General features: G+C 36.4%; 2 protein-coding genes across 2 annotated transcripts; one reads left to right on the top strand and one right to left on the bottom strand.

Annotated features, from left to right (window-relative positions):
* Nucleotides 1-1,524: 1,524 nt before the first annotated feature.
* Nucleotides 1,525-3,853, top strand: LOC133524840 (uncharacterized). The gene is made up of 3 exons (XM_061860992.1): nucleotides 1,525-1,817; nucleotides 2,731-2,900; nucleotides 3,521-3,853. Exons 1-3 carry the CDS (start codon nucleotides 1,559-1,561, stop codon nucleotides 3,785-3,787), a joined length of 696 nt encoding a protein of 231 aa, XP_061716976.1. The 5' UTR covers nucleotides 1,525-1,558; the 3' UTR covers nucleotides 3,788-3,853.
* On the bottom strand, nucleotides 3,847-8,954 carry LOC133524839 (protein artichoke-like). The gene is made up of 2 exons (XM_061860991.1): nucleotides 8,570-8,954; nucleotides 3,847-7,760 (listed from the first exon to the last, which is right to left on the bottom strand). The coding sequence occupies exons 1-2, from the start codon at nucleotides 8,571-8,573 to the stop codon at nucleotides 4,840-4,842; spliced, it is 2,925 nt and encodes a 974-aa protein (XP_061716975.1). The 5' UTR covers nucleotides 8,574-8,954; the 3' UTR covers nucleotides 3,847-4,839.
* Between the last annotated feature and the right edge of the window lie 8,664 nt (nucleotides 8,955-17,618).

The raw sequence follows: 17,618 nt of genomic DNA, 5'->3' as shown, positions 1-17,618 counted from the left end.
AACCTGTATCCAAAAAGGCAATTTTTGTACACCCAGCAGGTGACCGGCTGAAAAATGTCTATACATAAATTTAATTTGTCCGTACGTTGGTGACAAAGTGCCGAAATGCGTGCAGTGCACTCGCCGATTAACTACGTCGATAATAGTGATGGCCTTTGTTTCTCTAGTTAAAATAATGGAAATTAAAATATTTGTTATGATCCAGAGTTTCAAACAATGGAACATGTTTAATACTATAAAGCACACAACACAGGATTCTTAATCATAACTCATATAGTTATATTAGTTGGCCCCTTAAAAAATACTACCTTCTGTCTGTTTTATGTAGGGATGTCTGGTGTTCAATGAAAGCATTGCAAATGCACAGGACACCTAAGGGCCTAACCGCGAAATACGAAAACCGAAAATTCGTTGGCTGCCTCTCTATCGCTCTTCCAAATTCGTGCATGCGATAAAGAAGCCGATAGCAAAATTTATATTTTCGTTTTTCGCGGTAGGCCATCTGTGCTCATATCTATAGACGCATAAGTATTGTAAAAAAAGTAAATAATATGCTTTTAAACTTTCGAAGTGTAGTGGTAAAAATCAAGGGTTCAAGCCGTACAGAGCGGAAAAAATTGTTGTCGAAAGTTGACTAATGATATTTAATGTCATTAACGGGTGTAACGCGATTAAATTTAATTACATATTTTACATTTAATCCGACATTTCAGCCAGGTTGGTCACGGAAGACTGACGTCCCAGTAAAATGTCAATGGAGACGTCAATGAAGATGGAACGTCGAATAAAAGGTAAAATAAAGAAATTTAATCGCGTTACACCCGTTAATGACATTAAATATGATTTTATGATGATAATAATGATTTTATCAGGATCCGTATTATCTATATACGACGACGACGACCTATAGACGAGAGGTTAAGTGTATCCTTCAATATAAAATATCGACATGTATCATTATCCCATCACTATCGTTACGTGACGGAACGCTCAGTATTTGACGGGAGCCGGTGAGAGTCATCATTTACATACTGCCCCTCAAACCCCGATGGCCCCGATAGACGGAATAGGCCCCAATTGGACCTAATCCCGGAATTCTCACAGAAGCACTAAACAGATCATAGAGAATTGATTGAATTGAACGTGTGGCAACGTTAAATTGAACGATGAACTTAAATGCAGTTTAGTACCGTAAAAGGAGCATTCCATGAAATTATCTAACGTTGTCTCGTACAAACGCGAATTTTCTGATGATTGACAAGTTTCGTTTTCTGTGACTAATAGTCAAAAATATGCACAGATAAATAATCGCCTGCCTTAAACGCCGAAAAAAAGTCGCAACACAAGAAATAAAATGGTCCGAACGGGACAGCCCGTGGAATGCTCCAAAATGTGCCTACTTTGCTCAACACTGCAATTTCTCTGCATTTATAGTGCAGTCTAAGTGCAGTTATATAGAGTAATAGGACCACAAAAATATCGCTGGTCGTAAAACAACACGTGTAAATTGTCTATATAACAAGGATACACATAAATTACGCAGTAACTATAATACAATATGTATCTTTTAATACTCTTCACGTTGCCCTCCTTAGCTAAAGCGACGTACGTCATCACCGTTTACGGAGATGTATATAATGACACAAAGTTCTTCACGCGGACATTCCCATGGATCGTGGACAACATCGGCGGGGACATCTCCGTGGACTACCACCTGTTGGGGAGCGGCAGGTACTCGGTGCCGCAGATGTGCGCGCTGAACCAGCTCAGATCCAATACCTATTTGCAGGCGGAGTTCTTGAAATGCGAGGCTGAAGGTATTTGAAACAGATTGTCTCACAGTGTACTGTATTGTTGGAAATATCCGCTTAACAATCTGCCACCTATGCACAATCAAACTATCTCTATAGGGTCAACTATCCCTCAAGTTGACTGTACAGACATTCCGACCGCCGAATAATTAATAATACAGTTAGCATCAAAAGTAGCGGATCAGACAATGCAACAATAGTATCTTTTCCAAGCGGTACTACAAAATGACCATAAATGATAAGTCAGTTTAAGTAGGTATAAGTCGCGTCTCGAGATGTTTCATTTTGTTAGTATCTCCCGTAGTAACATGTATGTATGTATTTATTTGCAAATAATAAGTAGGTACAAAAAGTGTCTTAGGTGGTAAGTGACAATTGGTTGCTTATTCTGCTATTTGTACTAAACAGGTTGTACTAGCAAGCAAAAATTTTAAAACTACTACAAATCTGGCTGTATATCTTCAAAGAGGATTTTTTTTACACTGTAATAGCTTTTATCAGACAATAGCTTCATTAATTTGTTTCTAAATCTATGTACCTACAGGCAGTTCTCTCATAGATTTTGGTAACTTGTTAAAAAGTTTCATGCACGTAACAAAACATAATGTGACATAAACATATGTAAGTGATTGGAATATAATGCTGTCATGGGAACACAATTATGTATCAACCTTCCAGGATCCCGTTGATTTCTGGTAAAGGAGCATTCAGCTGTTGTAAATAAATACATATGCCTTATTACAAACATGCAGATTTCTAAATTGTATAAACATGGCAGCGGTAAGATCTTAAGTCTTTTGAAAGATGGTTTGCATGTCTTGTATGGGGCTAGATAGCACGTATAATTTTTTTCTGTGCTACGAAAGAGTTACATAAGTCGAAATGTTATGGTACTTAAAAATGTTGTTAATTCCCACAGGCACCAGAAGCGAGATCTGTCTCTGCAGAAGCGGCATTGATCCTAAAAAGTTTAGGCAATGCGTTCTGGAGCGAGGCAATATGGCGGGCTTGGCTGCCTTCAAGCATTCGCAGCTGAACATAGACGTATCACCTATCATTGAGCTGGGACCCAGGATTACTGTTTCGGAGGTCCTTATGATTATTTTCATTATTTGCTCATCATCTTCATCCCGTTGTCCTGGCATTTTTGCTGGTTTTGTGGTCCGCTTGGCAACTAATCCCAAGACAATTCTTGGGATTAGTTGCCAAGCGGCGTAGGAACTAGTTTTTATGAAAGCGTCTGTCATTTGACTTTCCAACCCTGAGGGTAAACTACGCCTCATTGGGATTAGTCCTGTTTACTCACGATGTTTTCCTTCACCGAAAAGCGACTGGTAAATATCAAATGATATTTTGTACATACGTTCTGAAAAACTCATTGGTACGAGCCGGGGATCCTTCAGTTCAAAGTCATAACGAAAATATGACTTTTGTACCCTTGCCGCTACTGGGCAGCTACAAACTTTTTTGGTCACTTTAAGAATGAATTAATTCACAATTTGACAATGCAGTTTTGCAGCTCACTGAGCCTGCCAAGTCTCGTCTCAATTGAATTTCTCAGGAAATCGAACATAGCTCCCTTCATCGACTTTTATTTGTTTATTTAATTTTTATTGCGCATAGGAAAACACAATGTACAAAAGGCAAACTTAATGCCATAATAAATTCTGTACCAGTCAACCTTTGAGTCAATTTATGCCTTCTTTCAGGTTCCCGACGAACATTATCTCAAGAAAATATGCACTATCTTCGGCGATGACAAACCAAGAGGATGTGTCAAGCCGTTCGATTGTAACAATAACACAAGTACTGATGCTTTGGAATCGAGAGCTCTTGCGTACTTTGATTGCAGTAAGATCGATAATTCTTGTCAATGGCACACAAGCACTACTACAACTCCTACTACTACTCGTACCACTCCTACGACTACTTATACAGCCAACACGTATTGGGATACTCCACACCATACCCCATGATACCACCTGTCAAGCACAAACTAAAGAATAGAAATGCGTGTGAAATAAAACTTTTGAAATAGTTAATAGGTTTTTATTTGTGAAGATAAGAAACATTACGATACGCGTAAGACGATAATATATACCTTACCTTACATACCCTACCTTACCTCAGGGATAGCCAGGGGGCGCCATAAGCCGTCAGTAAAAAATGCATATACTTGGAAAAATTCGACATATTATGCCACTGTGACCCCGGTAGCCGAATGGCTCAAGTACTTGGCGCGATAACAGAGGACGCTGGTTCAAATCCGGCCTGGGCCACTGGGGGCCTTAGTTACATTTTCTTACGGCCCGATTCGAAGAATGATTAAGACACGTTTAGGTCTTGGAAAGATCTTTAAAAGATCGATAACTTTTTTTTTATACTACGTCGGTGGCAAACAAGCATACGGCCCGCCTGATGGTAAGCAGTCTCCGTAGCCTATGTACGCCTGCAACTCCAGAGGAGTTACATGCGCGTTGCCGACCCTAGATCCGCCCCCTCTCGTTGAGCTCTGGCAACCTTACTCACCGGCAAGAACACAACACTATGAGTAGGGTCTAATGTTATTTGGCTGCTTTTTTCTGTAAGGTGGAGGTACTTCCCCAGTTGGGCACTGCTCTAGATCTGAACGATATGTCATAATTGACGTTTATTTCGATTACGCTGTGATCCCAATAAGATCTATCTACGATATTTCTAACGTCAAAGTGATATTGGTTGCCCGAATTGCGCTGCTTCTGTCAATTATACGACATACAAGCGATATCTAAATGAGAACTTATCTAAACCAGAACTTATCGTTATCGTATTTCATTCTTCGAATCGGGCCGTTAGTATATGACATTTATTTCAGTTTATAAGATGATATACATGATATTCTAGAATGGACCCCGTCCTATAATGTAATGATTTTTAGTTCTGACGGGGATTTCTTAGTTTATTTATATTTATATGACATTAAGACATTTATACTAAAAGCAATGCAAACTGACAAGTTTCAAAATCGTTTTACTAATCATTTGTATATTTACAACTCCATTTCAACTGTACTCTCTGTCAAACGCCTTCGACTGCTTAAATTATATGTTTTGATCAATTTGCTTCGAAACTTCACGTAAACAAAAGAAACTATCCCAAGTAACAAACATACTATAATCAGTAAGCACGAAGCTTCGAAATAAATCGCAGATTTTAAAGCATCTAGTTGATAATTAATATTTTTTAAATTCGTCATTCCTAAAAACTGTCCCTCTTCTGTGTGTGTGTGATTTTTTACTATTTCTTTTATATTTCCGCTGTCAAATTGCTGATAATCTGTTTTTGAATCCATTTGCGATCCTTTGCATGAAATTCCATCAACATTTTCAACGTGAAAGTTTAATTTCTCAGAAGTGACTGTGACGCCATCAAAGTTATATTTTTTTGCTTTCACAAGACAATCACAAGGTATCAAGTTTCCGCCAATAGTAATTTTTCGGATTGCCGCCTCTTTGACTTCATGAAAATCAATATCTTCTATCATGTTATCATCAAGGGATATGATTGATAATTTGTGACTATTGTGAAATAATCTACCTTGAAAACTTTTTAATGCGTTGCTGGTTAGATTCAGTACTTGTAAAGCAGGTAGTCCATCAAAAACGCCGAAAATTAGAGATACCAAATTGTTGTTGCACAAATTTAATATAGAGAGTGCACGTGTTCCAGTAAAAGATCCTGCTTGAATTGTTGATATCATATTATTACTTAAGTCTAGAAAAGTCAAAGAACTCAAATTCTGAAATGAATATCTGTCTACATAACGTATATGATTCGAGGTAAGCAACAAGGTTTCTATATTTTTAATTTTATAGATCATAATGGAGTTAGCTTTGGTTATATTACTGAAAGACAAATCTAACTTTTGCATTGAGACATTTCTTGCATTACTAAAACTAAATGGTTTCCAGATATTTTGGAGGTTTACGTCTCTCAATGCCATATTTGAAAACACCGAAGCATCTAATATCATATCTGGATTTGAAGAAATATGTAAAGATGACAATTTGTGTAAACTACTGAACGCACCTACAGTGATTTGCAAAATATAGTTGTCATCTAAATTTATTTTCAATAAATTGGTTAACCCATGGAACGTATCGTTTGATACGTTTTCAATCTTATTGTCGTTAAGGTATATTACAGCCATGTATTTTAGATAACTATTATTAACTTTAAACATTTCTAAACAATTATGAGATAAATCTAGAGTCCAAATATTAGTTCCGTTGAAAACATTATATTCTAAAACCTTGACATCGCCATAAGACGCGTTTAAAACGGTAAGAGCTGTCATGCCGAAAAATGCTGCATCTTGCAAAGAAGTGAGCTTAGAATGCATGAGACGAAGTTCGAATGTAAGAGACAATCCTTGAAATGTGTAAGGAGCTATAACTCCCGGGAGACTGTTGTTACTTAAGTCTAACACTCGCACTGCTTCGAGATCATGAAACGAAAATATTTCGATCTCTTCTATAGAGTTTTTCGAAAGATTCACTTTGAACAAAGATTTCAGGCGTCGAAACGAAGTCTTGGTTATTTCCCTTATTTGATTATTTTCTACGTTAAAAGATGTCAAACTTTTTAAATCACTCATGTCAAAATCTAAATCTAGCAATTTGTTGTTAGATAAGTCTAACTCAGTCAACAATGCCAAATATCGGAATGAATTTTCATGAATATGTGTAATACAATCAAAACTTAAATTAAGCTTCAGTAGCTCGGGGTGCAACTCAATGAATATGTTTTCTCCAAGCGTGATAATATTGCTGACACTCAAATCAAGTTCTTTTACCTTAATGCCATAAAAAATGGATTTATCATTCAACATTGTTAAAGCATTATTTCTAAAATTGCATTGAGTTATGTTTGTTCCTCTGAAAGAAAAGGGATCAATAGTATGAATTTGATTATTAGATATATCTACTTGTTGAAGCGCCGCATTATCAATAAACATTGATTTAGAAATCATTGTTATGTTGTTACTATTTAACTGGAGACTCTGAAGATTTATCATTTTCCGAAAACTAAAGTCGTCTATAAAGAAAATTTTGTTGAAGCTTAAATTTAACTTTATGAGATTTGACAACATTTTGAAATTGTTTTCTTCTAAAGAAGACAAATCATTGTTATCTAATGTCAACTCTTTTAGATTTGAAAATCGAGCTAAATTTATATCAACTGTTTTAATATTGTTGTATGATAAATAAAGCGTTTCCAATTGCGTCAAACCTTCAAACGTTAGCACGGTAAAACTGTTAATATTGTTGTACGAAATGTTTAAATGAAGTAAATTAGAAAATTTGCTGAAATAATTGTCAGGTATGATTGTGATAGCATTATGACTAAGATCTATGATAGTTATATTTGAACCAGTTTTATAACTTTCAAACGACACTTTTTCCAATTCTGAAATTATGTTGAAAGATGCGTTGAAAATGATTAAATTTTCCATTTTCAAGCTTAATAACAAATTAATACTGTTTATTTTGTTATGAGAAATATCAAGTGACGACAATTTAGGTAAATTATACAATTCATTGGGAATAAAGGTGGTATTTCCGTTCTTCAAAGTCATCGTCAGTATGTGTTGGGATAATCCATAAATATTTCTATGAATGTCGTCTATGTTGTCAGATGTGTTTACAACCTTAATTTTCAGCCAATAATTGTCCAGAGGTCGATTCATATATTGACAGATATGTCCATTATTATCGCAGTATAGTCGCTGTTCGACTCGGACGCAGTCCCAATCTTTGACAACTTCAGTTAAATCACCAACAGTTTCTGAACATTCGTAGAATCCTATACACTCTTCCGGAGTTTCCATTTCTTTTGTGAAGTTACAATCGCCCGTCACTGATTGCGCTGTGAGCAGGAAGAGCGTCGCCAAAATTAATTTTGCATTATCTGAAATGAGTACAAGGTTATTAATATAGATATTGTAGTCTCAACATTTTCTTATGATATATGTTTATAGAAATACCAAGAGTAAGTTGTTAAACAAGGTTTCATGACAACAATTCCAAAAAGATTGGTAAGTACGGTCAACTAAATGGAAGCCTTGGCCAAAACGAAGTGACTTGTATGATATGACGTAAAATGAAGGTAATTCTTTAAGAGGAAAGGGAAAGGCCGTTTCTCCATACAAACGTAGTCCCCGTTTTCCTATCTGTATATTGCCATAATGGAAAATATTTTTCCATAATTTTATGTGTATTGTGTGTTTGTGTGTCATAGCTATGCCCCTACGTTTGACTTTTATAGATTTTATGATTACTTATTGTAAAAATTATGAGCAAAAAACCGATTTCATACAAATTTTTAAATGCTATTAACTCTTATAATAATTAAAAATTGCAAATAAAATCGAGCGTAGGGGTATAGCTGTGTTTGATATACAAAAAAACCATGTCAAAATATTTTCAATAATGTAAATATCCAGAGAGGCAAATAAGGACTCGCGCGAGTCCTTCACTTTTGTAGTACAAGGTTTATATAATATTTTCACCTAAATTGAGACAGCAGTTCAAAAGGTCCATTTAAAATAACTATCATACAAAGTATCACATGCTATGTAACATTTTTACTACATAGAATAATGCAGTGCAAATTACAGTGTTTTAACAAACAATTATCGTACCAATTACATAAAATTAAATTAAAATGCTGGAGGCGGAGGAAAAACTAAAAATATATTTTACAAATATTTTGCTTACCCATAGTTGTATTATTTAAGCATCATCACTTTCTGGAAAAATTAAAACTGGGGCACAAAAGTTAAGTATACATTATAAATGACAATCTTTCAATGACTCACTGCATACTAATAGTTGAGCACAACACTAATACTTAATTAGAGATTAGTAAGAAAGATGTTTTTTTTTCTACAAAGTTATTTCGACACGCTCAATCTGACATGGCACGGCCGAGTCAGATAATGTGTGCTCGGAACAGTATTGTTATCAAAAATGCAACATTATTACACAGGATGTATTAATCGCTTTATGTCATGGAATGATATGGAGATGATGTATATTAATGTCATTAGAATAGTTAATTTAAATTAGTTTAGTTTATTTTTTGTTCTTGTTTTTTTGTGGCAATAACGCATTTCACTTTCAGATGAAACATAATTGCATAATTCAAATGTTCAAAAGAAAATGGTTCATGAAACAGCTCGTTTACAGTCAGAAAGATGGACATTTTAGAATAAGATTTTTACATGTCTCTGTATGGCCCGATGTGGTTGAGTGGTAGAAAATGCCATTAGGCATTAAGTCCGGCATTTGCACATAATTGTATGTTTTGTGCAGTGCATACAGTTTATATAGAACGCTAAAGTTTATATCCTCATATAGAACGATAGAACTCGCGACATCTGTTAGCGTGTTTAAAAAGCTTATTAATTCTAAAGGTTGAGACCAGATGGCGTTAATATTAAAGCTCAGTTAAAACAATATTATATCCTCTAGCGTCCCATAGTCCCAATATTAGTACAAATTAGTAATTTGAAATTACCTCCAAATAAATGTAATTTTATTTTAAAACAAAACAAATGGGGTTGGCAACTGCCAAAGGTTTGCATAGATGGCGCCATCATAGTTTGCCCCTTTCTTTAGTTTTGTTCCATGAGATTTGGCTTAAAGGGCTGTCATCCAGGCCATAAAAAATAAAAAAATAAAAACAAGTATTTGACACAATTCTAGGGATTGACAGGGCAAGCTATGCTGTTGCCATCTGTAAAATACTTTGACCGTATTTTATAATACCAAAGATATATATATAATCGAAGAAAATAACGAATAATCGAAAAAAATTATGTTCGAATAGATGGCAATAAACCTCTTTAGCCTATACTTACTCGATGGCGACACCGTTTCATATTTAACACATGTTAGTGAAAGAACATGGGTTAAAAAGCCATATGCCATTCTAAGAATTTTAGTCCTGTGTCGAAATATGGCAGTAAATTTAGTTGACTACAAAATTTACTTTGACAATACGTCTCTTTACTTTACTAAATTATCTTTGCTAACAATATCAATTCTATAGTCCCTTAATACCTTCGTCAGATAGTCACTCTTAGCTAAGCTTATTCCTTCTATGTTCAGTTGCAGGATGCGCACCGAGGGTCCGACATCCCTTGTTCGAAAACTCCTAAGAGTGCACTTTTTGAGTGAGCTCGTATTTGTAGTATCGTTGACATTTGTGATCGCCATAGTGTATCTTTCTGATTGCTGTGTTGCCTTTGAAAGGCGTTACTCATTTAGCACCACCCAGGGGACACGTGCAGGGTTGTGGTAGGTTATTCCTGCGGACGCGAGTAACAATTGTCCCCGCTGCCCACTTCAGTTCTATCCTGGCTCAGCTGAGGATCTAGATGTCTTGACACCCGACGTAGTTACCTGGCCAAAGCTGTTCTCTGATTGCCTAACCATGCATGCCATACGATTAAATAAAATCTTTGCTAAAACCATTGATTCAAATTTAACTGTCAATGTTTCTTGTATGGTGCCGCTAGAGTTCATAATTTTTTCCTAAGGTACGAAAGTACAAATGCAACTTGGATACTTATGGCTTCATTATCTTATACATAAATAATATAAATGTTATTGACAAAAAGCAAGTACATATACCTAAGTGTTGAAATGCATGACTTCTGAGCTAGGTAAAAACCTGTGTTACAGCAGTCAGTGTCCTCACTCAAACAATATAAACTATTATGGCTTATTAACTACATTTACCATTTAGATTTTAGACTGAAAGTAAATAATATTAAGCCTTTAATTTACATATGTAGTACGCATCATCATCATCTCCTAGCGTTGTCCCAGCATTTTACCACGGCTCACGTGTGGAGTCTGGGAGGAAAGGAACAACACAACAAGGATAAGTTTGCAGAAACCTGCCCCTGCTACAATACAATACAATCTCAAAAGTCTGATCATCATCTTCTTGACGTTGTTTTGCCACGGGAGCCTGGGATCCGGATGGCAACGAATCCCAAGAATTGGCGTCGGCACTAGTTTTTACGAAAGCGACTGCCATCTGGCCTTCCAACCCAGAGGCTAAACTAGGCCTTATTGGAATTAGTCCGGTTTTCTCAAGACGTTTTCCTTCACCGAAAACCGAGTGGTAAATATCAAATAATATTTCGTACATAAGTTCCGAAAAACTCATTGGTACGAGCCATTGCCATTGATGCGGGGTTTGAACTTGCGATCTCCGGATTTCATGTCGCACGCACTTACCGCTAGTCCACCAGCGCTTCTAATCTAAAAAAAACCTCAAAAGTCACATATTCTATGGTATTTCAAATATTTTCTATTACAACTTTAAATGTAATTTAGTTAGAATAGTTTCATCAGCGCTCACAACATTCCCTTTGCCTTTAAACCCACATTTTTCCCCGCTAGAAAGCGCACAACATTAACAAAAGGTACCTTTCACCCTGTAGCACTGCATTCCGAGGAAGTTTGCACTAATGTATTAAATTGCACTAACTTAGCGTAGCGATATACTCACATCAAGTTTCGTGCACGCGTGTGCTCTTGAAGCCTGGTGCAATGGTCGGGTTACAAGCGGAATAAACTTTGGGGGCATTCCATGAGCTGTACCGTACAAACGCATTTTATTTCGTATAATTGGGTACTATTTTTTAACTTTTCATGTATCTTTCAAGTCCATGATTAGGACAACAGTAGGCATTTTCGTGGAATGCACTTTTGTAGACTACTAGCCCCGGAAAATGGTATCTACATGATAATGAATTCAACGAAACATGAGAGTTCGTTTGCTACATTATCCTTATTATTCGATCCTGGAGTTTGGCAGCTGTTCAAGTTTCTTATTTGGCAAAGTAACAACAGAACGTTACATCTAGCATGTCAAAATACAGGTCATTGCTAAAACTAATGCAATGTCTTAATAGGTATATAATTCATCAATCAAAATATATTATTAACATAGTAAATGAACAAATACATCAATATAGTACAGTATAAGCTTTTATAGGTGCTTACCTACGCTTAGAATTATTTTATGTAATAAAATCATAATTTTTCATTTTATCTGTAAATTCATTGATTGAGTAAAATGGGTTACATTAGATGAAACGTGTAAGTTTATTTTTAAATTGTATATAGGTATGTTAAATTTGTTATGTGTAAAGGTAATAAATTGTAAAGGGTTCATCGGCGGAGGTCTATTAGCCTATTGTCGCAGCATATAGAAAACGCTAATAGACACTCGTGGATTTTCGTTCGCATCTGTCATCCCGATACATTTATACTTTTCGATAGGCGTTTGTCGATAAACGGCCATCCTGCGGCGGCATCATGGTTCTATTTTTATCACTTGTCACTATGCCCGTCACTTTCGCACTTACATACTTGTTAGAACGGGACAGGTATGATGACAAATGATAAAGAGCCGACCATCTTAGCCCTACTGATACTGGATACGGGCCTTAACGTGCAACTTGTTTAAAATGTTGCTCTTCAGTTCCTTTGGTTTTATCATTAGCTATTTTATACTAAAATTATACTCCTATGGTATGGTATGCAGGGTAACGATATGCAACTGAAAATAAATGAATATTAGAGATGTTTTCGTGATTTTTTCCTATCGTGCCAAGTTTAACCTTTTATGGTTTTGTTTGGAGTATAGTCTATATAGTCCCTTTGAAAAATAGCCTAGTTACCATGTGAATATTTTACGGTATTTGCCCTTGACTAAAACGGGTAAAAATCGGGCAATAAAATAGTACATTACAGTACATACGGGGCTACTTTATAGCACTAGTGCGAGAAGTAGCATATTACGTTACTGTGTCGAACATTTAAAGGGCCATATGTACTGTAAAACGTTGTACGATACATGTGCGAATAGGTAATTCGCAACTCGTGTCGATTTAAAACACTCCCTTCGGTCGTGTTTTAATTTATCGCCACTCGTTTCTAATTTCCTATTTTTCGCACTTGTATCGTAATGTACTATTACGACACGAGTTGCGAATAGGTAATTCGCAACTCGTGTCGATTTAAAACACTCCCTTCGGTCGTGTTTTAATTTATCGCCACTCGTTTCGAATTTCCTATTTTTCGCACTTGTATCGTAAAGTAGGAAATTCGAAACGAGTGGCGATAAATTAAAACACGACCGAAGGGAGTGTTTTAAATCGACACGAGTTGCGAATTACCTATTCGCACATGTATCGTACAACGTTTTACAGTACATATGGCCCTTTAAATGTTCGACACAGTAACGTAATATGCTACTTCTCGCACTAGTGCTATAAAGTAGCCCCATATGTACTGTAAAATATTATGAAGCTCATGTAATAAAGTGGCATTTCCGCTAGTCTCCTACGCCTCGTTTTCCTCATTGCAATTGGCATTCATTAATGTGACAGCGTCTGCAGCAACACTAATTGAGTTCCCTCTAGATTTACCAGCATGTTACAATACAATATTACCCGCTCTTAGATCCACTGTTTACAATTTACACAGAATTGTAGTACAGGGAGTAATAGATCTCTGTCCAAGCAGACGGTTTGCTTTGTAAGTATTTTAACAACGCTTGTTGCTGTTTTTTTTTGTTTGAAATGAAATAAATGTATAATCAAAACAAACCTTAAAACTTAATCACAACTACCGCCAAACCAGAGTATGGTTTGTTGGCAGACGAGGCTCCAAATAACATTAAGTGAAGGTTCTTTGTCTTGTATAGCTGTTAATATTCATATTAATAGCAATAGCACTGGCAAACAAGACAATACAGCACTGTGTACTATCTTGTTTGTCATTACTTAAGAATTACTATTACTATATCTGTTTATACATATTAAACTTTTAAGGTTGACGTTCTTCTATACCACGTCGATAGCAAACAAGCATAATGCACGCCTGATGGTAAGCAGTTACCATAGCCTAAGGACGCTGGCATAGTTGTAGGCAGGGGTGTTCCATCTTGTTGCCGACCCTAACATTAATGTGGCGACATTACTGCGGCGGCGTTGATGCCTTCGCTGTATCTGTTAGTTTCTACGTAACATTTGTAACGGCATTGCTCACTGATATGTGGTATTATCTATGAAAAGGGACCTTATTGTCGATGGCGCTTACGCTGCACTGCGTCACTCAGCGTTGTATTTGAATCGGAGCATCGTTTATAACGGCGGAAGCGCCATCGACAATAAGGTCCCTTTTCATAGATAGTCACATATTATCAAGGAAATTCGTCAATTTCACCGTCGTGACAGCGCCCGCGTTAAGAGGGCAGTATACCACTTACTCGTCTATACGAAAACAGAAAATGTTTTTCTACATCTAAATATTTTACATTCTCCATGATTTTTAGTATGCTATTGACACTATGAAGACCAACGTTTATAGGTATTCCTTTTTTTAATAATACCTATAAACCTAGAATATATTATGCTGAAGCGATTGACATCAAAATCTAAGTGATTTGTTAAGATTTAGTTAGAGGAAACACTGGAAACCGTTTTCTCCCGAAATGGAAATTTCATAGAAAAAGTATCGTTATTTCGTTAGGATCGCAAAGCTATTCTTCCCTCTTATTAAGGCCGTGAGGCCTTAAGGGGCTGTCAACACCCAATGTCCTTGCAATTGATGTTACTTAAACAGTTTTTTAAGAAAGACTATTTGTTTTAGTCAAGTAAGAAAAATATATGTTCATATTAATTATATTTCAAAGACCGTGGTTGTACTCGATACATGATTGAACGAAATCGGCTCGATAGAAAATAATTGCAAAGATTGGTCTTAAAATCACAATTAAACGGTTCTATGTCTTTATTGTTTTGACTTATGGGTCTGCAATTAAAATCACAATTTCAAAACATTTATATCTAAACCGCTAATGAGTAAAATATTACACTAATAATCCACTTTTTTTTATTTAAATAATTTTCTTATTATTCCCTTGCCCAGGCCCAGTAACATGCGACAGTGCTTTCTCATTTACTCCGATACAAATAGACAGTGTGCGCGCTTTAGGTATTGACAGCCTCTTAAGGGTAATGCCGCCATAGTAATGGAGCTGCAGTTGCCATTTAAATAAGGTACGAGTATCATTCGGATGTCAACTGCACCTGCATTACTGTTGCGACATTACTGCGGCGTTGACATTGCCGCTGGATCTTTTAAGTCTTTTCGACTTTTGCCACCACCTTACTGCCGTGATTATGACGTTCAAAACGTCACTAATTTTTAGGGTTAAGTGAGTTGAGGTCTTGACGAGGCTTTTTTTTTATATACTACGTCGGTGGCAAACAAGCATACGGCCCGCCTGATGGTAAGCAGTATCCATAGCCTATGTACGCCTGCAACTCCAGAGGAGTTACATGCCGATTACTGTTACGAGTATTTTAAGCTAAGAGGACAAAGCTTGTGGCCGATTGCTTTTTTGCAGTTATCTATTAAGGATTACCCTAGAACATTCTGAGTCCAGGCCGAGGCTTCGTTTTCTATGACAGGTAATCTGTGATCGCGTATTCTTTCTATAGAAACCCGAAGTATTGGACGTCTCGGCCCGGACCCGGACCGTTCTAGCGTGAGTCATTCTTAAAGAGTGACATATATGATTTCTTATTAAAGGTACCTACTGAGAAAACCTTATATACTTAAATAAAATATCTGATTGAACAAACTACGAGCTAACTGCGACTGATGTTTGCGAAGAAATTTAATAATCAGTCACCAAATAAATCAAAAGCAAAATTTCATTTCGATATTTGCTTCTCTTAATTAAAAAAAAAAACTTCATCAAGCAATAATTTGGTATTATGTCAATTATGATTACGTTTATTAAAAACCTTTGTAATTAATCTTATTTTAATTAAAATGGAATTGGCGGCTTAGCAAGGATTTTCGTGAAAATAACTGCATGTTTTAATAATTAATACAATTTCATTGCAGACCTGTTTTTTTATAAATCGTGACCGCCCGCCCTACAGTATAGGCGTGTCAGTTGTCCGGAACTGACAACTTTTTGTTCTAACTGACAGGCCAATACCATTCGGCGGACTGTTAATCAGTGGGCCCCTTAAGAGAAACCCACGACTCACTTGTTGGTATGACAGATAACTACATATTGGACCCATAAGGTACCTAAGAAGTTCCACCGTTATTTTTGTATTTTATGTTTAATGTGAACTTGCAGGTTTGTCTATGGTACTAGCAAACACGAACGTAAGATTTGAGCCCTTGACATATATCTAAGGATGGGCCTTACGGGCAATAAAAATGGGGCCAGTACAGCGGTATCACGCACACAAATTCGAGCCAATCGTGCAGTGTAACGCCACAACGCGATTGTTTGATGAGTCCGCATCACGCGCGCGATTGCTCGCAACTAGTTGTGTTAGACCGCATGATTGGCTCGAATTCGTGAGCTTGACCATTCTCAGTGCCCGTAAAGGGGCCGACTAATTAACAGTCCCCAGAAGGTATCGGCCTGTCAGTTAGAACAAAAAGTTGAGTCTCGAATAACTGACAGGCCTATACCGTCCGGCGGACTGTTAATCAGTGGGCCCCTCAATGCCAGTCCTTAGATATTTGTCAATGCTTATAGTCCAATCCACACTGTACTAAGAGTGACGCACTGAAGTTATTATTTAGTTGAGGAGGCAAACAATATTGCGATTGATTTTGTTTTTGTTATATTATGTAATGTAATGTGTCTTGTTTGTATTTACGAATAAAAAATATTCTATTCTATTCTATTTCATTTCACCGCATAACTGCAGACGTTGACCCAATGTGTGGACCGGGCATAAGAACTGTCACTCCAAAACTTATTCACTTTAATACTTTTATACTACTCTTTTACTCCTTTGTCTTTGGCTATACCAATAGCTAAGATATTCTCGTCGGCTAAAATTAATTCCGTGTAGAAAATGGCGGCTAGAGGTGAAAATATTAAACCATTAGTGCTTCAAGTTAGAAGTTTACGAAGAAAACAATTTCTGAGCCAGTTCCTGGCTGCGTATTACACCGAATGCGGTTTAATTATGGCAAAATCCTCTACGAAGCAATTACGCCTTTAGAGTAATTTTTACACGTTTTAACCAAGGGCATTTGCCAACAAACAACACATAGAAACTAGATTAGGGCAGACTAACCAAAATCTTAAAATATTAAAGTTGACTTTAAACAGGGTGAAATTGTTATGTTTGACCATATGCTGAGGGGTGAATATGTGGGTCATACTGAACAACTTTTACTATGGAAACCAATCTCGAAATCGTGAAAAAAATCAGCAGTTCCATTGAAAACATTGACATGTGAATCACCAAAATGTATGAGACGGCAGATTTTTTTTGCGATTTCGAGGTTGGCCCCATAGTAAAAGTTGTTTAGTATCACCTACATATCCACCTACAATTTCACCCTGTAGAAGAGAAACACGAAAACATGTCTAATTTTCATTTATTTTGAATGGTACATCGTTACCCTACATACCACAGCAGTATAATTTGAGTATAAAATATCTAGTGATATAGTCCGTCACTCATTTTATTAAGGAAATTGACAAATACATGTAGAGGCGGCATTAACGCCGCGGCCGTAATGTCGTAACAGTAATGTAATTTTTAAGTTAACATTCTGATGGCAACTGCCATCTGTAACCAGATTGACCATATTTTAAATTAACCATTAAAGTTTACGGTTCAATTTGTGATGATTAATTTTCTTGTTTTAATTACGTGTCTCATATGGTGTAACTGCCCCTTAACGT

Source organism: Cydia pomonella, chromosome 14, assembly GCF_033807575.1.
Source record: "Cydia pomonella isolate Wapato2018A chromosome 14, ilCydPomo1, whole genome shotgun sequence".
NCBI lineage: Eukaryota > Metazoa > Arthropoda > Insecta > Lepidoptera > Tortricidae > Cydia > Cydia pomonella.
This window is presented reverse-complemented; position numbering and strand designations above follow the sequence as displayed.